The sequence below is a fragment of the Anser cygnoides genome, chromosome 22, assembly GCF_040182565.1.
Source record: "Anser cygnoides isolate HZ-2024a breed goose chromosome 22, Taihu_goose_T2T_genome, whole genome shotgun sequence".
Lineage (NCBI taxonomy): Eukaryota > Metazoa > Chordata > Aves > Anseriformes > Anatidae > Anser > Anser cygnoides.
The window spans coordinates 6840552-6863329 of NC_089894.1; the positions used below are offsets into that span (position 1 = coordinate 6840552).

Genomic DNA, 22778 nt, shown 5'->3' on the forward strand with positions numbered 1-22778 from the left:
CTCCTGCTTCCCCCGGCTGGTCCCCCCCACGCTGCCCCCCCCCAGGCCCGTCCCCTTCCCCCGTCCCCCCCGGTGCCTTCGCCTCCAGCACTCGTGCTGCCCTTGGCGGCTCTGCCTCTGCCCCGGCTCCTTCCAGCCCCGCGGCTTCGCCCGGGCAAGGAGGTGCTGGGCAGCAGCGCTGCCGCCGTCCGTCCGTCCGTCCGTCCGCTGAACCCACCCTTCCTGGAAAGCTGCGGGCGGCTTTTGGCCGAGCCGCCTCGGGGCCCGGCGCCCTCCTGCCGGGTGGCCCCGCCGTGGGGCTCGCGGTGCAGGGGCGGCCGGCCCGGGGGGCGGCAGGGTGGGCTGGGCAGGTACGGCTGGGGCTCAGCCCCTTGGCATTGCCTCTGTAAAGTTTGTCGGTTCAGTCTTTGGGTTTTTTGTTGTTGTTGTTCGTTTTTTTTGTTGTTTTTGTTGTTATTGTCATTTTTTTGTTTGTTTTTTAAATAAATGCACAAAGGAAAAGCGGAGCCCTCCTGTCCCCCAGCCTGGCACCCGCAGCAGGCGCGGACGGGATCCGATCCCCGTGGGACAGCAAGGGCCCCATCCCTGGCGGCCCCCCCCCGTCCGCGGGGAGGGATCGGTACGGCGTGTCCTTGGGGGGGGGCAGGGAGCCGCCGTCCCCGCGGCCAGCGCCGGGAGCCGGGCTCCTCGCTCTGCCCTTTGGCATTTCGTCAACAGCGCGGCCAGCGCCGCGGCTCCGCTTCCAGCTCCCCCCGGCACCCGCTGGCACTGGCTGCCCCGGCTTGGGGGGGTGGTGGTGGTGTGGGGGGGGGGGAACCGTCCCCGCAGCGGGCGCCTCCGCGGGCCCTGTGCCAAAGAGGGCGTGGGAGCATCGGCGCTGCGACGGCCGGCGAGTATTTTTAGCCCGCTGCTCCGTGCCACACGGGCAGAGGAAAAGGCTCATTCTCACCTTGGGCCGCCGGGGTTTGGGCTGGTGCCAGCGCCGCCCCTGCACCCAAGGCGGTCACCGCCTGCCTCGGGGGCCGCTGGCGTGGGGCAGCACCGGAGCCGGCCGCACGCCGACGCCGGCCAGCCCCGAGCCCTTGGCCCACGGCACCCCGAGGGGTGCCATCCCCTTCCCTTGGGGGTCGGAGCGGTGGGGAGCCCTTTTTATTGCGCCCCCACCTCGTGCACGTGGCCTCGCTCCCTGTGAAACATTAACGCGGGCACCCGTGCGCGGGACAAGGCGGCGAAGGCAGGGCGGTGCCGGCGCCCGGTCAGCCGTGCGGGCAGGTCCTTCCAGTATTTCTGGCTCTGCTGCAGCTGCCGCCCGGCTCCCCGGCCCTGCCCGGCCGGCCCCGCGCCGTGCAGGTGAGCAGCAGGAGCCCCTTGGGTGCTTGGCGAGGCCGGCCGGCAAGGCGAGGCGAGCGCTGGCTTCTGGCGGCTTTGTCTGCGAGCTGCTTCTCAAGCTGCTGGGGGGGGGGGGGGTCGGTGCAGGAACAGCCTTTATTAAAGCAAAATAACCTACAAAAATATAGATACAGCCTGTGCCCCAGGCCTGATGTGGCGAAGGAGGAGCAAGGCCCGTGCCCAGGGCAAGGACTGGCTCGGCCACGCGGAGCCCTCGGCCCCAGGACCTGGCTCTTTGGGCCAGGCCTGCTCCAGGCCCCCCAGTTTCGCTCTCGCCCTCCTCCGTGCGAGCGCGTGCTCCCAGGGGAAGTGGTTTCCCTACCGGCAGCTGCCCCAGTCCCGTCCTGGGCCAGGGCACGCGGTGGAGCGGAGGCTGTCCCCTGCCAAGGGTCTTCAGGGGGACCCTTCGAGGAAGGCGTGTGTGTGTGTGCAGCCGCTGCGGCGACTCCGGCTGCGGCCGGGCAGCTCGGAGGGGTGCTAAAGGTGGGCGCAGCAGAGCCGAGCCGTGCATGGGGGCGGCCGTGGGACCCTCCCGTCCCCCCCGCACGGGGCGCTCACTGCTCCTGCGTGCCCCAGGAGATGTAGTCGGGGCGCGTGGCCGCGTGGTACTCGTCGATCAGCTGCTGCACGATCTCCCGGGAGTTGTCCAGCTCGTCGAAGTTGTCCTTGAAGATGTCCTCCTTGCGGAACTGCTCCAGGAAGGCCTCCCGCTTGCGCAGCTTGTCGTACTGCCGGCACGTCCGCTCAAACAGCTGGAGAGCGGCGGCGCGGCGGGTCAGGAGGGCCGCGGGTCCCCGGGGAGCCCGCACGCAGAGCCAGCGGGATGGGGCCCTCGGCCTCCCCCGGCTTCTGCTCGGGAGGGAGGACGGCGAGCAGCACCAGCTCCTGCCCGGCCGGCCTGCGTCCAGCCAACGCTCGCCCTCAGCTCGTGCTCCTGAGGCTGCTTCAGCCCAGGAAGAAAGGAATCGTGCTCCTGGGAGAGCAGCACCGGGGGTGGGGACCCTGCCTACAGCAAGGAAGGACGGGACCCCGGGCTAGAGCTGAACCCCGCCGTGCTGCAGGTGGCAACTGGCCCCCAGCCCTCATCTGCAGGCCCTGCTGGGGCTTTGGGAAAGGCCAAGAGAAGGAACGTTGGCGCCTGGAAGGTGAGGAGCTCAGCTCCGGGGGTGCCGGTGCTGCCCGCGGTGCAGAGGGAAGGCACTCACCGAGGAGATGTTGGTGTGGTTTGCCATCATCAGGCCGCTGACGCGGTGTGCGGACGGCAGGTAGGGGGACTTGCGCGACAAAGCCACCTGGATGCTGGCAGGACCCCAGGGGATGAAGTTGGCCAGCTTTCTCTCCCGGATCCGCTGCAGGCTCTTGTGAACCTGGTGGGACGAGAGCCAGCGAGGGGGAGAAAAGCGGTGGGCAAAGCAGCCCCAGGAGCTGCTCCCTGCAGGACGTATGACCTCAGAAAGGAGGATTTCAGCAAACAGCAGGGACACACGGCCCTCCGGGGAAGTCAGGGCCCCTTGCAGGAGCAATCTGGAGCCAGTTCTCGGGCACCTCAGGCTCGCTGAGGGATCCCCATGCAGGAAGGGGGTGACTGTGCCCTTCCCATGAGCACCTGAAATGGCTGCGGTGGCTCATCCCCACGGGAGCTCACCTGCGTGGGATCCACCTCCCCCTGGATGATGTTGAGGATGGCGATGTAGCAGTGGTTGGTCTGCCTGTCTCGCCCCGTGGACACCATGACGTTTTTAGGCTGCAGCAATCTTCTCATCACATCCAGAACCGTGGTTTTCCTCACGCTGGCCACCTGCAAACGGCGGTCGGGGGGGGTCAGAGGCGGCGGGCGCGCTGCCCCCTTGCCCTCCCGCTGCCCGGCACACGCACGCAGGAGCTGAGGGCGGCTGGAGGGAGAAGCCCTCGCCCCGGGGGATGGAGCCACACGCAAAGCCGCATGCAGGATGGGCAAATCCCAAAGCCACACCACAGGCAGGGCCAGGCTGAGAGCTGGAGCAGCAGCGAAGGCTCCGACGAGGGAGCTGAGCTCCTCCAGCAGCACAGCGGGGGCTGAGGGGGTGAAGCTCAGCCGAGCTCAGAGTGCCAGGGCCACGTTTCGTTTGCTGCGCCAACCGCCTGCCCTGCCCCGCTGCCAAGACGAGGAGCGGGGCTGGAGGAGAGGATGGGGTCGTTCCCCTGCTGCAGCCCCCCCCCCATCGCTCCGCAGTGAGCCCATGGGGGGCCACAGCAGTCCCCGAGTGCTGTCAGCCTTTGCCAGCACCCAAAGGAGCGTGCCCGTGGCGAGGCCGGCTTGGCGGTGTGGCGGCCCAGGCCCCCCTCCGAGCTGCTGGCTGAACCCCTCCCCGCACTCCTCCCTGGGAGGACAGATCACACGCTCGATACCCTTTTCAGAGCCAGCAGTTTTTCAGATTTGCTTCTCTGAGTAACATCCTGAGGAAATGCACACAACGAGAGGAGAACAGCAGCTGTTAGCCCCGAGCAGAACCGAGACGCGGCCAACGCAGGTGAGCGTCTCAAAACAACACAGCCCCGGCCTCCCCTGCAGCCGGGGGCGGGGATGGTGGGCACGGGCTGGGGACAAGCTGAACGCGAGCGGCAGCATTTGATACAGCCGAAGGGCGACCGTCCCTTCGGGGAAGGGGCTGACACCCGGAGACCACGCTCAGCCTCGGCGTGACGCCGCCCGACGGCGTTCTGCCCCGCGTGGCCCGAGCTGGTGGCTCCCCGCGGTGACAGGCCTGGCGGGGCTGCTTCGCTGGGCTCCCTCCGACCGTTTCTCAGGATGGCTTTTGCCGAATCGAACAACGTTGCCGGCTCTGCCAAAGCTGCCGCCGCCGACCTGAGGCGTGTAGGAGGCAGCCCAGCACACGCGCAGCTGCGGCACGCTCGGGGCCGTCACGCCGATTAGGACCGAGCATTTACAGCTCACGCCACGGCTCCGGGGCTGAGGGATGGCACCAGGCGAAGCGCGGCAGCTCCCGCTGCCCTCGGGGGAAAGGGAGGAGCCCCCCCCCCCCCCTTCCGACTGGTCCGCCTTACCGACTGGTCCGTCGTGAGCGGCGTGTAGCCCGTCATGAGGAAGTGCAGCCGCGGGGTGGGGATGAGCGAGGCGATCAGCCCGATGAGGTCGTTGTTCATGTACCCGGGATACCTGAGCGTGGTGGTGCTGGCAGACATGATGGTGGAAACCTTTAGGGGGGGGGGGAGAGGAGCGGGTCACCGCGTGGCCACCGAGCGTGTTCGAAGCCCGCTTCGCGCAGCGGGGCCGAGGGAGGTTGGGGTGCCCGGGGAAATCCACCCCCCGAGGAAGGGCAGAGGGCTCTCGTTCACGGCTCCGGGCTGCCCGCCGTCACGCTGAGCCCGGGGAGCAGGCTGAAACCAAATTAAAAACCACCAGGGAAGCCCCGTGCCAGCTTCTCCAGCTTCTCCCTTCTCACCAGCTGGTTGATCTGGGAGAACGAGGGATTCTGAATGTGCAGCCGGTCTGTGGCGATCCGATTCAGGGCTGTGTTGTCTAGAACCACCTGCAAGAGGAAAAAAATAAATTAAAAAAAAAAAAAAAAAAAAAAAAAGAACAGCTCCGTGAAGCCTAAAGGAGGCACCCGGAGGAAAAGAGCCAGCCCCGGCCACGTGGCTGAGGGCACCGGATCCCGCAGCCCCGGCCCAGCGCGGGCCCCGAGCGCCGCGGCCCGGCCGAGCCCTCCCGCGGCAGGTGGCAGACGCTGGAAACCACGAGCTGACTCATTCGGGGAGCGTAACTGACACTGTCAATGGGAGCTCTGCCCTCCGCCTTGGCCCTGCTCCCCAGCGCTCTCCCGAAGAGCGCAGCCTCTGGGCCAAGCTCCGGGGCAGAGCCTCCCCTGCCCTGCTACAGGCGGGGGTGAGCTGGGGGGGACGAGCAGGTGTCGCGGTTAGGAGCCGACGGTGGGGAGGGGGGGCATGCGGGCTGGAGGTGCTGCGTGGTTGGGGCCTGTGGGTGCTGAAAGCGCCGCTGGAACCGAGCTCGAGCGGCAGGCTGCAGCGCTGCAGGGGAAGCACGGCCAGCCCCTCGCTGCCATGGGAAAAAATCCGCCAGATCCTGGGGGCAGAACCGCCGAGCGGGACGGCCGGGCAGGGGTTCGAGCAGCGTCCTCGCCCCCCGAACCACCAAATATGCCCGGTCCGAGCTGCTGGGGACCCTCACCACGCAGTCGGCGTTCTGAGTCAGCCTCTTCAGCGTCAGCAGGGAGTTGTAGGGCTGCACCACCACGTCGCTCATCTCGTCCTGGTTTGGGAAAACCGAGTAGGTCTCCACCAGCTTCTTGGGGTACCTGGCGAGAAAGCCCAGCCCCCTCAAGGGTTAACAGGGCCAAGGCAGCACTCTCTCCTCCCACAAGCTCTCTTTGCTGTCTCCGGGGCTCAGGACAGCAGTGAGTCACCAGCGCCGCATGCCAGAGTCGGCTCCCAGGGAGGGAATTTGTCCCAGCAGTGCCTACCCCAGCAGCACAGGAGCAGGCTGCCAGACGGAGCTACAGGCAAGGCTGAGCCATCCGCAGGCTGATTACGCAGCCGCTCGCAAGCCTTTTCAAGAGGCTGCAAGCTCCGACAGGCGGGGACGGCGGCTCAAAGCCCACAGCTAGAGCCTCCTCCCCTCCCCGGCGCGCTCAGGGCGGCAGAAGGCAGCCGCCTGCTAAGAAGGGCCGAGGGAAGGCGGCGCTGGGACGGCGCGAGCCCAGCTCCAGAGCCTCCGTAGTCCCCAGGCGTATCAGGAGCCGTCCCTTCCCCGGGGCTCTTCGCCAGGGATTGCACAAGACAGTGTTTGGGTGGGGGCGGCGGCCCGGGCTCTGAGTCAGCTCTCTCCAGCTCTCGGCTCTGGCCGGGTGCCCGGGCCTGGGCCGGGCTCTGCTGCGGTGCGGGAAGGGGCCGGGGCTGAGCGCTCACCTGTCATTCAGCCGCTCCAGGAGGTAGGAGCCCAGCCCCGAGCCCGTCCCGCCGGCGATGGAGTGGCAAAGCACAAAGCCCTGGAAGGAAGCAGAACGAGGTCCGGAGGTCAGCCCCGAGAGCAGGGCAGGGGCGCGCTGGCGGCAAGGCTGAGAACCTCCCTCCGTGGCCAGGGCTGCAGGGAGGGAGCCGAAGGCAGGCAGAGCTTAGCCCTGGCTCCTCCAGGCCGCACGCTCGTCACGCCGCTTCTCTGCACGCACCACAAAGCACAAGCGCTGCTCAGGAGCCTCCTGGATTCCCCCCAGCCCAAACCAGGCTTCAGAACAGCTCAGACTTCGCCTTCGGGACCCAGGTGGTCGTATAAAACGGACGCAGACCTTCTCAGCCCTTCCCCTGGGCAAGCCTCCCACGGTCTCTGAAGCCAAACTCCCTCTACCTGACTTCGGGGCAGCTCTCCCCCGGCCTTGCTGCAGGCCCCACCACCCGCTCTTGGAGCTGCCGGCTTATTTGCAAACCGCGTTTTCCCTTCCTCTGCTGCCATGGGACAGCCCGACACAAACGCCGGCGAGCCGTGTCTGTCCCCACGCGGAAACCGGGTTTACGCGACGGCGGCCAAGGTCCTGCCAGAGGCAGACGGCAGAGCAGCCTGAAAGCTGCCTGCAAGCCCTTGGTGTCCCTGGTGCCCCTTCAATCCAGCTAGAGAGAGAACGGAGCTGCCGCCGCCCGCGTTCGTTCTGCGGATTTCAGGGCACTCGGCAACCCTGTTGCTGTTTAAACCCCGTCCTGCCGGCACCCTGCGGCTCCCTGCGCTGCGGCAGGCGTGGAGGAGCAGCAGGGGCCTCGTCTCAGCGCAGCCCTTCCCACCCCCAAGGACCTCCACCGGAGGATGAGCCAGGAGAAGGGCAGCAGGCGCGTTGCTTCGGCTGATGCGGGGGAGAGCCACGGGACGGGGGTGGAACAGGGAAAGGAAAACGCATGATAATGCCGGGAACTCCTCCTGCAGACTAGGTCCTGGGGGAAGCAGCGTTTGGGGCAGAAAAATGCCCCACACAGTAAAGTGATTTCTGGGGAAGCCTGGTAAATGTAGTAAGGACAGAAAAGACCTCGCTTCCCCAGCTCCCCTCCCTGCTCGCTGTCTGCTCAGCACCTCAGCAACCCGAGCCGGTCTGCGTGCTCTGAAGGACTGAGCTCGACCTCACAAAACACCAGCCTGGCTCTTAAAACACCAGGCAGGGCAGCCCCAAGCCAAAGCCCTCCATTTACTTACTTCCAAACTGTCGCTCCCATCAGCCTCTCTGTCGATTATGTCGAAGATATCTTCGTGGATTTTTTCTCCCTGCAAAAGAGACCGGAACGGGATTCGTTTCTTCCCCGCCGACGCGATCCCGCACCCGGGGTGCCCCAGATCGTCAGCCCGAAGCCCCCCGCTGAGCGCCGTGGTGCTCTGCAGAACCCGCCGGCCTGCCGCGAGCAGGGCTGTGGCAAAGCCTCGTGCCCAAATGACCGACCTGCGCTCGTGCGCGGGGGCACCAGAGCCTGTTACCTGCGAGAAGCCACTGGCCCAGTTGTTCCCAGCTCCGCCCCCGTGCTCGGACAGGTAGATGTTTTCTGGGTTGTAGAGGTTGGCGTAAGGGGAGTTCAGGATGGAGTGGATGACTCGGGGCTCCAGGTCCAGCAGCACAGCTCGCGGGATGTAGTGCTCGTCATCCGCCTGCAACGAGGAGCGGGGGGATCAGGACGCAGCCGCGGCTCGGCGAGGCTCCTTACTGCGGGGAAGCCGCGACTGAGCGTGCCACCCCCTGGCCGCAGGAGAGCACAGCACAGCCGGGGCCTGCCGGAGGGAGAGGAGGAAGAGAAGCTCGTTGTGGCTGTATGTCACGGAGCCCCTTTACGTGCCTCGCGGCGTCCCCTGAGCGCAGAGGGCTGGCTGTCCCCGAGCAGGCCGGCCCTCCCGGCAGTTAGGCGCTGCGGTGTGAGACGGGGCAGCCCCGGCCCGACGCCCTGCCTCCCCACCGCGTCCATTCCGGCACCCGGGGCAGGGCCGGGAGGGCCGGCAGCGTGCTGGCGGCAGGAGCGGGGCTCACGCTGCCACGGGGGCCGAGGCCGTCCCCAGCGGGGGGCTGCTGAGCACAGAGCTGGAGCAGCCGGGACAGCTCTGGAGGCGTTCCTTGGGGCAAGGTGCAGCGCCCAGAGGGGCAGTATGCAGCACCCATCGGTGCAGCTGAGCAGCACCCAGCGCTGCAGCACCCAGCACCCATGGGTGCAGCACCCAGCACCCACCGGCACAGCACCCAGCACCAGTGTTGCAGCATCCAGCAGTGCAGCAGTGCAGCACCCAGCGCTGCAGCACCCAGCACCCACCGGCACAGCACCCAGCACCCAGTGTTGCAGCACCCACTGGTGCAGCACCCATCAGTGCAGCGGTGCAGCACCCAGCACCCATCAGCACAGTGGTGCAGCACCCAGTACCCATTGGAGCAGCACCTATGGGCGCAGCACCTAGCACCCATGGGTGCAGCACCCAGCACCCAGCGCTGCAGCACCCAGCACCCATGGGTGCAGCACCCAGCACCGCAGCACCCATGGGCGCAGCACCCAGCACCTATCGGCACAGCACCCAGCACCCATTGGAGCAGTACCCATGGGCGCAGCACCCAGCACTGCAGCACCCAGCACCCATGGGCGCAGCACCCATATCACCCAGCGCTGCAGCACCCAGCACCCATGGGTGCAGCACCCACCGGCTCGGCACTCCGGGGGCCGTGCCCCCGCGGGTACCTGGTAGAAGAAGACGTCCTTGCGGTCGGTGCCCTCGGTGGCGAACTCCTCCACGATGCCCTCGGGGCTGATGCCGTGCTCGGCGCAGAGCTGCTTCCAGAACTCGAACCCGACTGCGGGCAGCGGGGGGGGACGGGGTCATGGGGGGGGGGGGGGGGGGGGGGGGGGGCCCCGCCTGCAGGCCCCCAGCAGACCCCGCCCTCTCCAAATGCCCCGCCCCTTCCCAAACCCCGCCCCTTCCCCACCCAGGCCCCGCCCACGACACCCGAAGCCACGCCCCACCGCAGGCCACGCCCCCTCCCCCAGGCCACACCCCTTCCAAAAGCCCCGCCCCTCCCCAAACCCCGCCCCCTCCCTCACAGCGCCCCGGCCCCGCCCGGGGCCCGCTGTCCCGCCCCGCCCCGCCCCGGCCCGCCCCGGCCCCGCCGCCGCCCCCCCCCCCGCCGCTCACTCTGGTTGCCGCACTGGCCGAGCTGCAGCGTGATGATCTCCCGCGGCATGGCGCCCGCCGCTCCGCTCCCCTCCCGCCTCCCCGCCGCCGCCGCCGCTGCCGCCTCCCGCCCGCCGCCACGGGCACTGCGCCTGCGCGCCGCGCACTTCCGCCACACCGCCGCTGCCCCCCCCTTTCTCCCGCCCCCCCTCGACGCGCCCTGGCAACGCGCGTGCGCGTTCCCCGGCCGCCTCCACCGCGCCTGCGCCGACATGGCGGCGCCCAGCGCGGCTCCGGCCCCCTCGCCTCTGGTGGCCGCCATGTTGGCGGCGGCCGGATGTTGATGCCGTGAGGGAGCCATGGCGGCGCGGCCCGGCGGGGCCGGCGAGCGGCGGCGGCGGGTGGAGGAGCTGAGCGCGGCGCTGCGGGGCCGCCTGGGGCCCTACGAGCCGCTGCTGAGCTCCGTGCAGGCCGCGCTCGTGTGGGAGCGGCCGGGCCGCAGCGCCCTGTGGTGGGCGGCGGCGCACGGCCTCTTCTGGTGAGCGGCCCCCGGGGACCGCGGGGGGCGGGCAGGGCCCAACCGGGCGGCGGCGGCGGCGGCGGCGGCTCCCGGGGGGAGGCTTCGAGCCCTGCTGGGCCCTGACGGGGTGGGGAGAGCCGGGGGGGGGGGGGGCGCTGAGGTGGTTTGGTGCGCGTGGGGCCCTGGCAGCAAGCCCCGGGGGGGCAAGGGGCTGGGGAGAGGGGGGCAAGGGGCTGCGGCAGGGGGGGCAGCCCCGAAACCCCCGGGCAGGGCCCCCGAAACCCCCGGGCGGGGCCCCAAAGCCCTGGGCAGAGCCCCCAAAACCCCCGGCAGGGCCCCCCAAACCTCGGGCAGAGCCCCAAAAGCCCCAGGCAGGGTCCTTGAAACCCCAGGCAGAGCCTCAAAACCCCGGGCCGAGCCCCTCGGTGCTGTAGGGGTGCGCTCTGTGCCCCCCAGCCCTGCCCCTCGCAGGGTTTGGGGAGCGCTGCCTCCTCCTCAGAGCCCTTCCCAGAGCCGGCCGGTTACGGTTTGGGGTTTGGGCTGCGAGCCGAGCTGCTAGGCGAATGAACGGCTTGACTTTGTGACCTGTTTCTGCGTACAAGTGCTGGAAGCGCTGAGCTCTGCTTTAGCTTTGTCCCTCTCAGCATGTTTTCCTCGCTATCTAAAAGCGTAAAAGCAGCCAGCAGAAATTAAGCTGTTAGGCGGACAGCAGGGGAAGGGCAGCAGGCTCTGCTCGCCTCTGGCAGGTGAGCTGTAAATGAGGGTGGTTGTGCTAGAAATGACACAAGCTCGTGTTTTTACAGCTCCATAAAACATTCTCAAGGCAGCTGCGAGATAAGCTCCTGGCCCAGGCAGCGCGGGCAGGCTGAATGCTGGCTGATTACTGCTTGCTTGCTTCTCTCTTGCTGTAGCTGTTACCAAGTTTTGAGGGTGGTTTGTGCCTCCTTTCGTATGCGTCGCGCAGATCTTGCTGGTTATTTAGCTGTTCGTTTCTTCCCTGTAGGTTCTTTGCTCTGACTTCTCTTCGACTGGTGTTCCTGGTTGCATTCACTCTTATTGTAGTAGTTTGCATAGATCAGTGGAAGAACAAAATCTGGCCTGAAATTGGAGGTAAGTTGCAACGTTTAAGTTAATACCAGAAAACTAAGTACTGTTTGTAGATCGGGAGTGTGCAGCGTTTGGAGCGAAATAGGTAAAATCCAGAATTTGGAGTGAAATAGGTAAAATCCAGGGCTTTTTTCTTTTGTCAGTCTGGAAGCAGCCAAGAATGCTGTAGGCACGTTCTTCCTGGAGTTGCTCTGGGAAGTCCTAACCTATGTAAATAATAAGAGTTGTTTTTTTTTTGCCAGTGTCTCATAACCTTCAGAGTTTCCCCTTCCGTTTTGCTCTGTAGAGACTTGAGATCTTTTAACACGGTATGAAGTAGCCCACTTGTTTGTGACACTTCTGTTTGCGGGATGTCTCCCCAGGCTCTTGTTCGCCCGTCAGGTGTGGTTTTATGGCGTGTTGGAATATTAGCCGGTTTGGGCTTTTGTCTTCTCTGTCTAATTTTAGTGAAGCACAAACTAATCTTGAGTTACAAGGAAATTACCTCCGCAACTTGTGTTTGTATGGAATATTCTGCTAAGAGAAGAACTCTAGAATAAAGGGAGCATTTCACTAAATGGTAATGTTTGAAACAGCTGGTGTGTGTGAATTAGGGCAGGTGTTGAAGCAGTGATTCATCTTCTAAGCATTCGATATAGAAGCGAGACATTTCAGTTTCGAAAATTCAATATAAAAGCAAGCGTTTATGGAATACGTCTGGATTTCTCCTCAGATTCGGTAATAAATCAGCTTCATGCTTTAGGACAAAGCTGAGTCCCAGCCTTGCCTACAAAGTAGAGAATTCATTAAAGGGAGAGGCATCTTAACGGCTGTTAATTAAATTAGTCTTAAGCTTTCAGGGAACAAAGCAGCTCTTTTTCTCATTTGTAATATTAATATACTCATGAATAATACCAATCCTAGCAGGATTTTGTTGCTTTTGCCTGGTCAGATGGCTTTTGAAGCAGTGTGTGTGGTTTGCATGCTCCCAGAGAGAGTTCTGTAACTAATGAGCAGGTTCTACCCCAGCTTTTGTGCCTCAGCCTGGATTCTGCGTAGTTCTTTGGAAGCTGTTAAAGCTTCGCTCGGTTCCTGCCATCAGCTTTCTGCAGGCTTTATAACTGAAGTGCTCTTACTGGTGAGGGGAATGTGGAGAGTTATCTGCTCGCCTCCCACATAACCTTGATTTAAACTCGTCAGGAGAACTGGTGCATCCCTGGGTCACTTTTCAAATCCCGGCCTGGGTGAGAAAATATCTAAAGGCTTAAATCTGATGCCTCCGAACAAGCAAGCTGTTTGTCCTTCGCCTTCTGGGTGTGTGCAGGGGAAGGGAGGGAGATAAAAGTGGTATTTTGTGCAAATACCTGTTGCTGCAACCAGAGCAGCCTTCCAGGTGCTGTCCGACAAGTCTGAGGAGCAGCAAGGAGGCTCTCTTGCAGTCTTGTACCGTCACTGTACAAATCCGGAATGTGTTACGGAGTGATGCGCCTCCGGTTCTTAACAGTTAGTGTCTTTTCCAGGCATCTCCCAACTCATTAAAGCTTTACTTAAATCCCAAGAGCTAAGCGTTCTTGTGGCAAATTCCTTGCAACTAACGTCCTGTCTGTTCTTAATATTTTAGTGGCAAGACCTGACGACTTAGACAATGAGAGGTAGGAAACTAATTGAATCCTCTGCTCTTTGGTACTTTGCTGTGATCCCGTGTGATGATTACCTGCACGTGCTTGCAATGCTGGCTTCTTAGAGAGGAAGGAAGGGGAGTAGGGAGCTGCTTGATGGAGTGAGGACGGAGCCCTCCGTCGTGCCGTTGTGACAAGTTCTTGACTTGCCCAAGCCATTATGTTACACTTAATCTCTGCCTGCTTGAGCGTTGTAAAACTTCCACCGCCCCTTCCCCTTGCACCCCCGAGTTGGAGGTGCTGCCCGAAAACCAGTTCCTTTTGTACGGGTCTCCAGTAGTAGGAAAACAACCGGGATTTTTGTTGGAAACAGCGAAATCTTCTGAGAGTAGACCTGGGATGTTTAAAGAGGCATTTCCCAGAAGCTGTTCCTGCATAGCTCTGATCTGACTGCAGCTTTAATAATGGTGGGTTGAGAAATGTTTGGGTGTTGCCGTACTAATAACGCCTTCCTCTCTCTGGCACACCTTCCTGCCTGCTTGTGCTGCCCAGCCACACGTGGATGCTCAGCTCTTGATTAAATCACTTGAGCTGTTGCCAGATAAGTTTGTTTGCTGCGAGAGGCCCAAATACAAAAGGAATTGCTATCCCTAAGCTTCAGGCGCCCGTGACTAGCAGTTAAGAAGCACTAATAGAACCCGCCAAAGATAATACCTCCAAAGTAACCGAACGCATTAAGTAAGGTACAAGGCTGCTCGGAAACCTCGTGCTGAATTTTTGGGGGTTGCCGTTGACCGAGTCGATGCAGAGAAAGCAGGTGGCTGCGCTTGATTTGCTTCTGCCGTGCCCCTTTCCTCCGGTAGTGTGGAAACTCTAGCCTAAGACGACAGGTTGAATGACTCAAATCGCTGCTCCTCAGCTGCCGTGGGAGAACGGAGATACCTGCAGAAGGGGGCGCAGAACGCCGCTTTTGGCAGGGCGCTGTTCTGAGAGGCAGGCGGACACTCACCTCTAGAGCCGAGCAGCTGGGAGAGGAGAAAGTGGTATTACAGCAAACGTTTGTGACGAGGGACGTCTGCCCTGAATCCGATGCAGTAATGTCTGTTGCTGATTTTTTTCCCTTCACCGCAGCTGGGGATACGTCCACCCTCGGCTGCTCGGAGTGCCGGAACTTTGTCACCATTTGGCTGAAGGATGGGTGACTGGGACCAACTTCTTAAATAACCTCTTCGTTTTCAAGAGGCAAAGCCCTGGCAAGGTGAGAATGTACAGACGCTAGCAAATGACATCGTTGTCCAGCCTCTGCTGCTATCCTTTTGTGATGGCATCCAGCGCTGGCTGAACGCGTTCCGAACAGGGGAGGTTACCGTGGGAAGTCTCCCGGCTTGGCATGGCTGTGAAGCGGTGGAGAGGAATAGAAAGCGCAGGCAGCATGATCGTGTGGAGGAGGGAGGAGAAAACAAGCGTTGGCATGTTGGTTGCGCTAGTGAAGCGGAAATAGAGCTGCTCCTTCTGTAGGTTTCTAGCTTTTTAAAGTGTCTGTCAAATGCATCACCCTCATTGGATTTTAACAGGCAGAAAAGGTGTCATTTTTTTTTGTTTCTGAGGCTTATGCAACGAGGAACCTGTAACTGTATTTGTGTTGTTCACTGTGCAAGAGTTCTGTCTCCTTCAGTCCCTTCCTCGCTTTTAGCATACCTGCTTCGGGAAGCTCCCTGTAATCCCAAGCGAGAAACTTTGCTGGGCCTATGGCTCTGAAGGCAGATACTCCCTGAATCTGTTCTAGTCCTGGAACGGGGCAGCGCTAGGAAGGCGTGGCTGTTGTTAAATTACAACTGTAGCTAGAATTCTGCTGGGAGCAAGATGGTCAAGAAGTGAGTGGTTCCATTGCTTAACCCTGGAAACTCACCGTCTCCCATGTCTCCAGTTTTGCCTTCTAGTCTGTGGAGTCTTTACTTTCCTGGCTGTTCTGGGCCGGTATGTCCCTGGACTCCTGCTCTCATACTTGCTGTGTAAGTAGAAGATCCCTGTGCCAAATACAGACTTGCAAATGAAAAAGGGGTAGAAACGAGTAGGGTCTGATTGTCTGAGGAGTAGGGCTCTGCTCCAAAGAGAGCAGCAACCATTCCCGCTCCAAAGGAAGGGTCACGTTAATGGCTTTAAAATTTAAAATAATACGTTCTGCCTAGAACGTGGTGGTTCCTGTCCAGGACTCTAAGGTCTCTGGTCTGGACAGAACATGTTGGAGCGGTCATTAACAACAGATCTGAGCACTGAAAGGTTGGCCTCTCCGTTTTGGTACGTTGGCAGAGGTGATTGCACCAACTCTGGAGCATCATTACCTTCAGTACCCAGATCTTGCTCTCTGGATATGTGTGATCCTGCGTCACAACACGGGCAAGGTGTTTGACCGTACAGACTTCTCATCGGCCTTCCCTCTTCCCTCAGTGCTCTTCGTCCTGCTGTGGCCCCTGGCTGTGTACCACAGGCTGGGGCACCGCGTGTACCTGAAGCTGGAGCCAGCTCTGCAGCGGCTGGATTTCAGTGTTCGAGGCTACATGATATCAAAACAGCGGGAGAAGCAGCGTAAGTTTCTAGAGGGTGTTTCTGGCCCTTCAGACGCCGATGCTTGGTACCTGAACCCATCTGTAAAGCCAGCCTCTGGTCGTGGAGCGGGATAGCCCTGCACGTCTCGCGTGGCAGTCGCTCCGCTTCCCTTGGCAAATACTTGCGAGTACTTCGGGGGGGAAGCGAGGCAGCTCTGCCTCCACGGGAGTCTGCCAGTGAGCGCACGGTGTGAGCTCTTCGTGGTGCTGGGCTGCGCCACTTCTCAGCTGTCAGAACCGTGACGCGGAACTATTGCAGTTCTGCCGAGTCCTTCCTCTTTTCAGTGCAAGGTTGCTGCTAAGCGTGTTCATCTCAGCAAAGGACCTGCAGCAGCCCAAGTCAGAAATGATCCCGCTGCTCTGTTGAGGAACCGAGTATGCTGTGTTATGTCCGAGCCTGGCAATTTATTTATTTATTTGTTTTCTTGCTGTAAGATCTCTGTCCTAACAGCAATAATAAGCTTCGACTCTGGTTTCTGGCAGTGCGTCACCGATCCCTTAATCAGGAGGGCACGGACGATGGGAGTGACAGTGAAGAGGAGCTTGCCGCTTTCTGCCCCAAGGTAATGAACTGTCCGTGAAGGTTCTGGGTACTGCGGGTGTCCAGAACTGCTCGTACCAACTGCAGTCTCCTAGGCTAGGCAGTAACGTGTGAAACGAGCCTCAGACACCAGCCTCCCATGAGGACTGGGTTTAACTGGCAGCCACCGGATCACGGCACAGGAATTAGCGTTCCCAGTATTTAACGTTTTCTATTGTATCTCCTGTTTCAAAGCTGGACGACTCCGTGGTTGCCAAGGAACTCACCATCTCTGACTCGGAGCATTCAGATGCTGAGGTTTCCTACACTGAGAACGGGATGTTTAACCTCTCAAGGGGCCAGACTCCACTGACGGAGGGATCGGAAGGTGAGAGGAAACTGGCGGCTCCTCAGAGGTGCGGAATGCCGAGCAGGCACCGGTGTGACAGGTCGGAGGGAGGCCGTGCATCCCCTTCTGTCCTTGAGGTCTAGCTGTTTGATGTCTGTTGCTGGCCAAGACAAGATGAAACTACCTGTTTTTTCAGAGCGGAGCTTCCTTCTTAATTCCTGTGGTGCTTTGGTAGAGCAATTTCGGCTGCTCTTCAAGGGCAGATCCAGCTCTACCAGCCTTTGACCGCAGGGATACGTGTTGCAGCACAGCCTCTGTCACCGTGACCGACCTGTCCCTCTGGTCATGTCATTATAGCACAGACACGACCAGCTCGTCCTGTCCGCGACCCTTCCGCACCCCCTGCTTATCTGCTGAGCGAGCGAGCGGGTGGTTTCCTCTTGGTCAGCACCTGCATTCCTTGAGAGTGAGCTGGGAGGTAGGCAGGCACCCAGAATAGCTATGTGAGGGGGAGATTAAAGAGAGCTCCGTGTGGAGATGATAGGAGACAGTCTGTCTTGGTGAGGGAACGGCCCAGATTTTGAGTGCTGTGCCGTCCTTGCCTGCAGGGCGTTTGGCATGTGCTGTGTATTTAAAAGACTCTCTCCTCTTCTAGACCTGGATGGTCACAGTGACCCAGAAGAATCCTTCGCCAGGGACCTCCCCGACTTCCCTTCCATCAACCCAGAAGCGACTGGCCTAGACGACGAAGACGACACCAGCATTGGGATCCCGAGTCTGGCTTACCGCCCGCAAGGAACGGGAGAGCTGCATTTCCCTTATTACCAGGAAGAAGCCGCCGCACTGCCGTCTGTACAGAATCTCACTGACAACATAGCCGGGTTTGTCACCAGAGGGATGATACAGCTCGCGCTGTCAGGAACCGCTCAGCCAGGCTCTTCGCACAGTGACAATCCCCAAAGAGGTGCAAAGACTTACCTCAGGACGGCCAGCTCTGACTTGGACACTGACGCGGAAGGGGATGACTTTGAACTGCTGGATCAGTCTGAGCTGAACCAGCTGGATCCTGCTGGCTCGCGGGGCCAGTAAGCAATCACATCCCCTCCTTTCTGGTTTTCCGTTGTGCGTCGTGGAGGGGAATCCTGGAAGGAAAAAGCATTGCACAGTTCTCTAGATTGTCTCCCGTGTGAGCGCGAGTGATACGACAACCAGTCCTGGCTGGGAACACCACTGTGACCCGTGACTCTGTAGCCTCGCTTGGATTTTAAAATAAACCACGCCGGTAATTCGTAGGGAAAAGGTGTTGATGTGATGGCTCCACAATCACCCATGCGTTGCCCTGCAGTGTCTGCCAGGACGCTGCTTGCTCCAAATTTCCTCACCTAAGACAATAAATCTGGTGTCTGCAGCCTGGAGACCACGAATCAGACTTGAATTAGCGTCACTGAGAACAATCTGGAAGCCGACCTTCCGGGGCTGATACACGACAAGGTGAACGGGACTGGTTTCCCCTCAGACTTTGTGTCTAGGACTTAATGCTGTTCTGTCTTTACGACGACCCTTTCCTGCTCCTAAAATGTGCACAGAAACCCCGATTCTTCTCTCCCAGCAATATCCAGCTCTGGGTAGAAACAAACACCTTGCTCCTCTCGTGGACGTGATGGCGTGCGGCCACAAATGTTTGTACTCGTAACGACCACTCATCTCCAGCTCAAGCTTTCTAGTGATGCTATTTTGTAAGAGACATAATGGCAATAAGACATCTACTGTGATGACTAGAGTCCCGCAAAGAACATCTACGTGTGGCAGCTGTCCTTGTGTTGCTTTCTTAAAATACCGGACTAACAATTTACTAAAAATCCCCCATGTTATCCCCGAACACGTTCGGCATGGACGGTAGCAATACTACATTTCCCCTGACACTGCCTCGTAGGGAATGGCTAGGGAGAGGTTTTCTGGAGGAGGGAAGAAGGAGAGCTGGCCTGCTCGGCCGCTTTTGTTCTGGGCCCCTTTCACAGCTTTGTGTAGCTGGGAACCTGCCGGTAGGAATCGAGCAGAGGACACCAGCTCAAACCGCGAGTGACTGAAGAGCTTGTAGCTGCTGCGGGCACTTAAACAAACCAGCAACCTGTAGGGGAGAGACGTTCTGTAAGCTGGATGGCCCGAGCCTTCCAGCCCCTTCCGAGTCACTGAGCTTTCCCATTGCTTTTTCTAAGCCATAACAAACTGATACAGATCACATTTGTGCAGCGAACAACTTACCTCTTCAGGGAAACTCCCACGGATGTGCTTCTTTTTGTCTAAATCTGCTTGCCTGAAAGTGTTGGCCGTACAGATGCTTAGACTGTCTTGAATTAAGGAGGCATGGGTAAGGTGGAGGCTTTGTTAATTTTATACTAGCGTAAATCTTTGTCTTGGCCTTGCAAGGACAAGCTGTCACCTGGTAAAATGTCAGCCTACTTTGGGATCTGAAGTAAAGAGCCTGTCACAAACCACTAGGAGAGCTGGGTGATGCCGAACGACCAAGTCTGTGTGTTACACGTGCACTCAACACTTTGAAATCCAGTTCTTGTTCCATCTTGGGATCCCCGAGTTCCCTGGGAGGCGCTGGCTGCTCTCCAGCCTCCTCTCATCCCTCCTGCCTGGCGGTGGCTGGGGCCGGTACCTGGCCGCCTTGGTCAGCTCCGTCACCTCCGCATCGGCCCTTGGTTTCTTTTTCTTTTGCCTCAGGGGCTCTACAAGAGCGGAGTTGTCGGGTGCCCCAGCTTTCCGGGGGGCAGTGGCAGAACAAGCCCCTCACTGGCACTTTCTGTAGCCTGAAGCCGTTGGGTCTGGGCCCGCAACCGGAGCCTGGTGCCGTGCGGCTGCCTTACTGCCCCGTGGGCTTTTTGGCGAAGCAAGCTTAATTTTATCTAGCGGATCAGCAGAGCTGGGCTTGTTAAACGTGCCAAGAACCCCAATGTTTAGGAGGAGCTGCAGAGCCTCTGGCACACAGCTTGCCAAGGGCCGTGCTGGTTTCAGCTCAGAAGGCCCGTGCTACCTACACGGTTCTCAAAAGGATTTTTTTTTTTTTCCTTGTGAAACCGCCCTGTATTGGGTGAGTTACAGCTAAAGGCGTGCAGCAAGGAGGGATTTCCGTTCGCTGGACCGCTTTTATTTGCCTTCAGGGGTGGCGGGGCAGGGGCTGGGAGCCCGCAGCCTGTTTGGGGGAGCTCTGGGGTCCTGCGTTCCTCCCCTGGCATCAAGCCCTTCGTTGCCACTCACGAAGTGGGGGGGGCAGGAGGGGAGCTGGGCTGGCCGTGCCCGGCCTTTGTGGCCACCAGGCAGGGCCCTGGCACGGAGCTCCGGCTGCTGGGCGTTTTTGGGGCCGTGGGGCTGGTTTGGGGGCCATTTGGGGGGCTGGTTTGGGGGGCTCTGTCCCTTGGGTGGGGCCATTATTGGAGCTGTTTTGGGGGGATTTTTCAGTTTTGTGGGGCTGTTTTGGGGGAATTTTTCAGTTTTCTGGGGCTGTTTCGGGGACGGTGTCCCCCTGGTGGGGCTGTTTTGGGGCCGTGTCCCCCCACTGGGGCCGGTTTTGGGGCCGTATCCTCCGGTGGGACAGTGCCCTCCCCTGGGGCCGTTTCTTGGGGCCATGTTCCTGGTGGGACCGCTTGTGGGGCCGAGTCCCAGCGGCCCACGTTCCCTTTTCGCAGCACCCCCTTCCTAAATGACGTTTTTCAGGGCAAAGCGCCCCAAAACGGGCTGCCTGAGGGAGCCTCGACGCCCCCTCCCCACACGCACACACCACGTGACCCGGAGCCACACAACCCGCGCACCCCCGCCCCCTCCCACTTCGGGGCGTGGCTTCGCCTCCCTCATCCAATCGCCGTCGCCTCCCCTCATCGTCCTCCCGCTCCGATTGGCTGCAAGCGTCGGGGGGTGGTTCGCGCGTCTCGCCGGAAGCGCGTCATTTCGTCGGCGGGCAGCGGAGGAGGAAGATGAGCAAGGGGCGGGAGGGCCCCGCGGCGGGCGGTGAGGGCCGGCGGGGCCGGGGGGCGCCCGGAGGGGCCGGGGCTGCCCGCGGTGACCGCGCCGCTGTCCCCCAGGAGCCGCCGCCGTCCTGCTTCGGTACCTGCGGGAGCAGAACCGGCCTTACAGCGCCCAGGACGCTTTCGGGAACCTGCAGCGGGAGCACGGGCTGGGCAAGGCGGTGAGCGGGCCGGGCCGGGCCGGGCCGGGCGGGGAGCGGGGCCCTGCTGACCGCACACCTCCCTCAGGCCGTGGTGAAGGCGCTGGAGCAGCTGGCACAGCAGGGCCGCATCCGCGAGAAGGCGTACGGCAAGCAGAAGGTTTACTTCGCCGACCAGGTGAGCGCCGGGCCGGCCCCAGCCCCCCCCCCGGGCTCCTCCTCACCCCGGCCCCGCTGAGCTCCTGCCGCTTCCCCCTCCTCTCCCCCTTCCAGGAGCAGCTCCCGGCCGCCAGCGATGCGGAGCTGCGAGGGCTGGACGGGGAGATCGCGGCTCTGTCGGCCCAGGTGCAGGCGCTGCAGCAGGGCTGCCGGCAGCTGGAAGCGGGTGAGGGCTCCCGGCACGGCCCCAGTACCGGCCGGGTGGCCTGCGGGGCCGGGCGGCGGCTGGGAGCTGGCTGCCGGTCCCGCCCGGTGATCGATGGGCGTCCCCTCGCAGAGCTGAGGGAGCTGAGCGGCTCCATGACGACACCCGAGATGGCCCGGGAGGTCGAGGAGCTGAGGAAGGACTGCGCCGGTTACGCGGACAAGCTGGAGAGGATCAAGTCTGCCACCAACCACGTCACGCCGGAGGAAAAAGAGAAGGTAAAAAGGGGGCTGGGGCTGAGCAGAGCTGGAGGCAGGCATACCAAACCCGTGGCTGCGTTACCCTGCTCCCCGGCCTGGCTCGCCCCAGGACGCCAGCGGTGCTCCTGCGTGGGCTCTGCACAGACCACGTGCACGTCTTGAAAACGCGTCCCTTAGAGAGACCTTGAAATAGCCTCAGCTCTTTCTCCGTTGCAAACCTTGGCTTCAGGCAGTCCCCAGGCACTTTATCGATTCAGCCTGTTCCTCTCTCTCGTGAGCTGTCGCAAGGCGCGGTTCATGTCCCAGTAAGGGCCGCGAGTCGCTCCTGCTGCCAGAAACCCCTCTGGCCGTAGCCCAGATGCACGGCGTCCTTAGAACCAGACGTTTCCCAGCTTTGGGCTTACAGAGGCTCCGCAGGGTGGCTCCTGGCTGGGTTGTTCTCACTTTGCCTTGCTCTTGGCAGGTGTGCAGTGAGCAGAGGCTGTACTGTAAGGAGTGGCGGAAGAGGAAGCGGATGGTAAGGCTCTGCAGTGAACGCAGGGTGGGTGGGCAGCTCCGGCGGGGGGCAGCAGGAGCAGTGACAGCCCCACGGGGACACGGCTGCCTGTAGGGACAGGCGCAGTCGGCGGAATTGCTCGGCAAGCGTTCTGTGAGCTGTGACGCAGATCGTGGGGACTTCAGGCAAACACTGTGACTATTAAAGGCGCTCTGTGCTCACTGCCGAGTGCCACCCAGGCTTGGTAAGGACTGATGTGTATCAAGAGCCCCTTGGGAAGGCCATGTCACTGAAATTCCTAAGTAAGAAACGTCTTTGAACGTTCTGGTTCTTCTTGTGGAAACAAAACGAAATGCTCTTTGCATCAGAAAGAGCAAACCTGACCGAACGTCTCTGTCCTGCCAGGCGACCGAGCTGCTCGACGCCATCCTGGAGGGGTACCCCAAAAGCAAGAAGCAGTTCTTCGTAAGTCCCAGAGCCTGGCTCTGCCCTGGGGGGGGGCCGTGCCCGCTGTGCCAGCGGCACCCATCCTGCTGCGAGCCCCCTTTGTCCTTGCACAGGAGGAAGTTGGCATAGAAACGGACGAGGACCACAACGTCACCCTGCCAGCAGCTGTGTGAGGTGCTGAGGGAGGGAGGCCTTCGCTCCAGGGAACAGAACTTGCTGCTGAAACTCAGCTGCTGGTTTGGGGCTTTTGTTTTTTTTCGCAGGGCTTGGGCTTGTCCCGCATCTTTTGTATGCGTTTGTTTTAAAAGCTTTGCCCCTGGAAGGGTGGTTGGAACGGTTAACTCAGCACCGAGCCCTTTCCCTTTCTCCCTTGCCGAGGGAATGCCATTTTTTTCTTACCCTTCAGCCCCGTGTCCTGTTGAGGTCGGGTGTCTTCACGGGGCTGCGGCCAGGAAGGTGGAACTGCACTGTTTTGGAGGCTCTGGTGTTGTAGCAAGAAGAGGAAGCCTGGTACAGGTGAATGAACTGGTTTTGGTTTTGGCTGCAGAGCCCTACCACGAGTTCAGCAAACTGAACTGCAGGGGGCGGCTTCCCAGGGTGTGTACGGAGTTGTACACGAGACTAGGCTTCATTAAACACCATCCTTTTGTTTCAGACGTGCTTTGTGTGGTGTCTTCTGTGTTCAAAGGGCCGCAGGGCCACCCTTGGACGTGGCCCTGGGTGCAGCACCCCTGCCTGGGGGGGGAAGGAGAGAGCCAGGAGGGTGCTTCTGCCCTGGAAAGCTGAGCCACAGCTGCTGCGGAGGGCTGGGCTTCCAGAA

General features: G+C 61.1%; 3 protein-coding genes across 5 annotated transcripts; 2 read left to right on the top strand and 1 right to left on the bottom strand.

The window, feature by feature from the left end:
- Positions 1–1466: 1466 nt before the first annotated feature.
- TUBG1 (tubulin gamma 1) lies at positions 1467–9696 on the bottom strand. The gene is made up of 11 exons (XM_066981433.1): positions 9545–9696; positions 9094–9206; positions 7859–8026; positions 7583–7651; positions 6316–6395; positions 5579–5705; positions 4833–4919; positions 4435–4584; positions 3035–3187; positions 2595–2756; positions 1467–2141 (listed from the first exon to the last, which is right to left on the bottom strand). Exons 1-11 carry the CDS (start codon positions 9591–9593, stop codon positions 1944–1946), a joined length of 1356 nt encoding a protein of 451 aa, XP_066837534.1. The 5' UTR covers positions 9594–9696; the 3' UTR covers positions 1467–1943.
- Positions 9697–9817: 121 nt separating this feature from the next.
- On the top strand, positions 9818–18719 carry RETREG3 (reticulophagy regulator family member 3). Its single transcript, XM_066981434.1, has 9 exons — positions 9818–10061; positions 11047–11153; positions 12751–12781; positions 13880–14006; positions 14676–14760; positions 15197–15334; positions 15838–15917; positions 16130–16262; positions 16879–18719. Exons 1-9 carry the CDS (start codon positions 9883–9885, stop codon positions 17310–17312), a joined length of 1314 nt encoding a protein of 437 aa, XP_066837535.1. The 5' UTR covers positions 9818–9882; the 3' UTR covers positions 17313–18719.
- A 985-nt stretch (positions 18720–19704) lies between these two features.
- Positions 19705–22614, top strand: PSMC3IP (PSMC3 interacting protein). 3 transcript variants are annotated; one of them, XM_048051855.2, is made up of 8 exons: positions 19742–20234; positions 20309–20412; positions 20480–20569; positions 20888–21033; positions 21479–21532; positions 21917–21976; positions 22072–22132; positions 22365–22614. In XM_048051855.2, exons 1-7 carry the CDS (start codon positions 19930–19932, stop codon positions 22129–22131), a joined length of 819 nt encoding a protein of 272 aa, XP_047907812.2. In that variant the 5' UTR covers positions 19742–19929; the 3' UTR covers position 22132; positions 22365–22614. The 3 variants fall into 3 exon arrangements, with proteins under 3 accessions (XP_047907813.2, XP_047907812.2, XP_047907814.1); XM_048051857.2 differs by adding an exon at positions 20665–20776 and having other exon boundaries at positions 20127–20234; positions 22072–22614; XM_048051856.2 differs by lacking the exons at positions 21917–21976; positions 22072–22132; positions 22365–22614 and adding an exon at positions 21626–21910 and having other exon boundaries at positions 19705–20234.
- The last annotated feature ends 164 nt before the right edge of the window (positions 22615–22778 follow it).

Bases quoted from the DNA above. Each gene is read 5' to 3' on its own strand.
- TUBG1 (XM_066981433.1), bottom strand. From the start codon at position 9,593: ATGCCGCGGGAGATCATCACGCTGCAGCTCGGCCAGTGCGGCAACCAG. The intron at 4,585-4,832 runs GTGAGAAGGGAG...CCCCCCCTAAAG, and splicing joins TCTCCCAGATCAACCAGCTG to GTTTCCACCATCATGTCTGC. The intron at 2,757-3,034 runs GTGAGCTCCCGT...TCGTCCCACCAG, and splicing joins GGGAGGTGGATCCCACGCAG to GTTCACAAGAGCCTGCAGCG.
- RETREG3 (XM_066981434.1), top strand. From the start codon at position 9,883: ATGGCGGCGCGGCCCGGCGGGGCCGGCGAGCGGCGGCGGCGGGTGGAG. The intron at 12,782-13,879 runs GTAGGAAACTAA...CCTTCACCGCAG, and splicing joins GACGACTTAGACAATGAGAG to CTGGGGATACGTCCACCCTC. The intron at 16,263-16,878 runs GTGAGAGGAAAC...CTCCTCTTCTAG, and splicing joins ACTGACGGAGGGATCGGAAG to ACCTGGATGGTCACAGTGAC.
- PSMC3IP (XM_048051855.2), top strand. From the start codon at position 19,930: ATGACGTTTTTCAGGGCAAAGCGCCCCAAAACGGGCTGCCTGAGGGAG. The intron at 20,235-20,308 runs GTGAGGGCCGGC...GCTGTCCCCCAG, and splicing joins GGAGGGCCCCGCGGCGGGCG to GAGCCGCCGCCGTCCTGCTT. The intron at 20,570-20,887 runs GTGAGCGCCGGG...GTCCCCTCGCAG, and splicing joins AGGTTTACTTCGCCGACCAG to AGCTGAGGGAGCTGAGCGGC.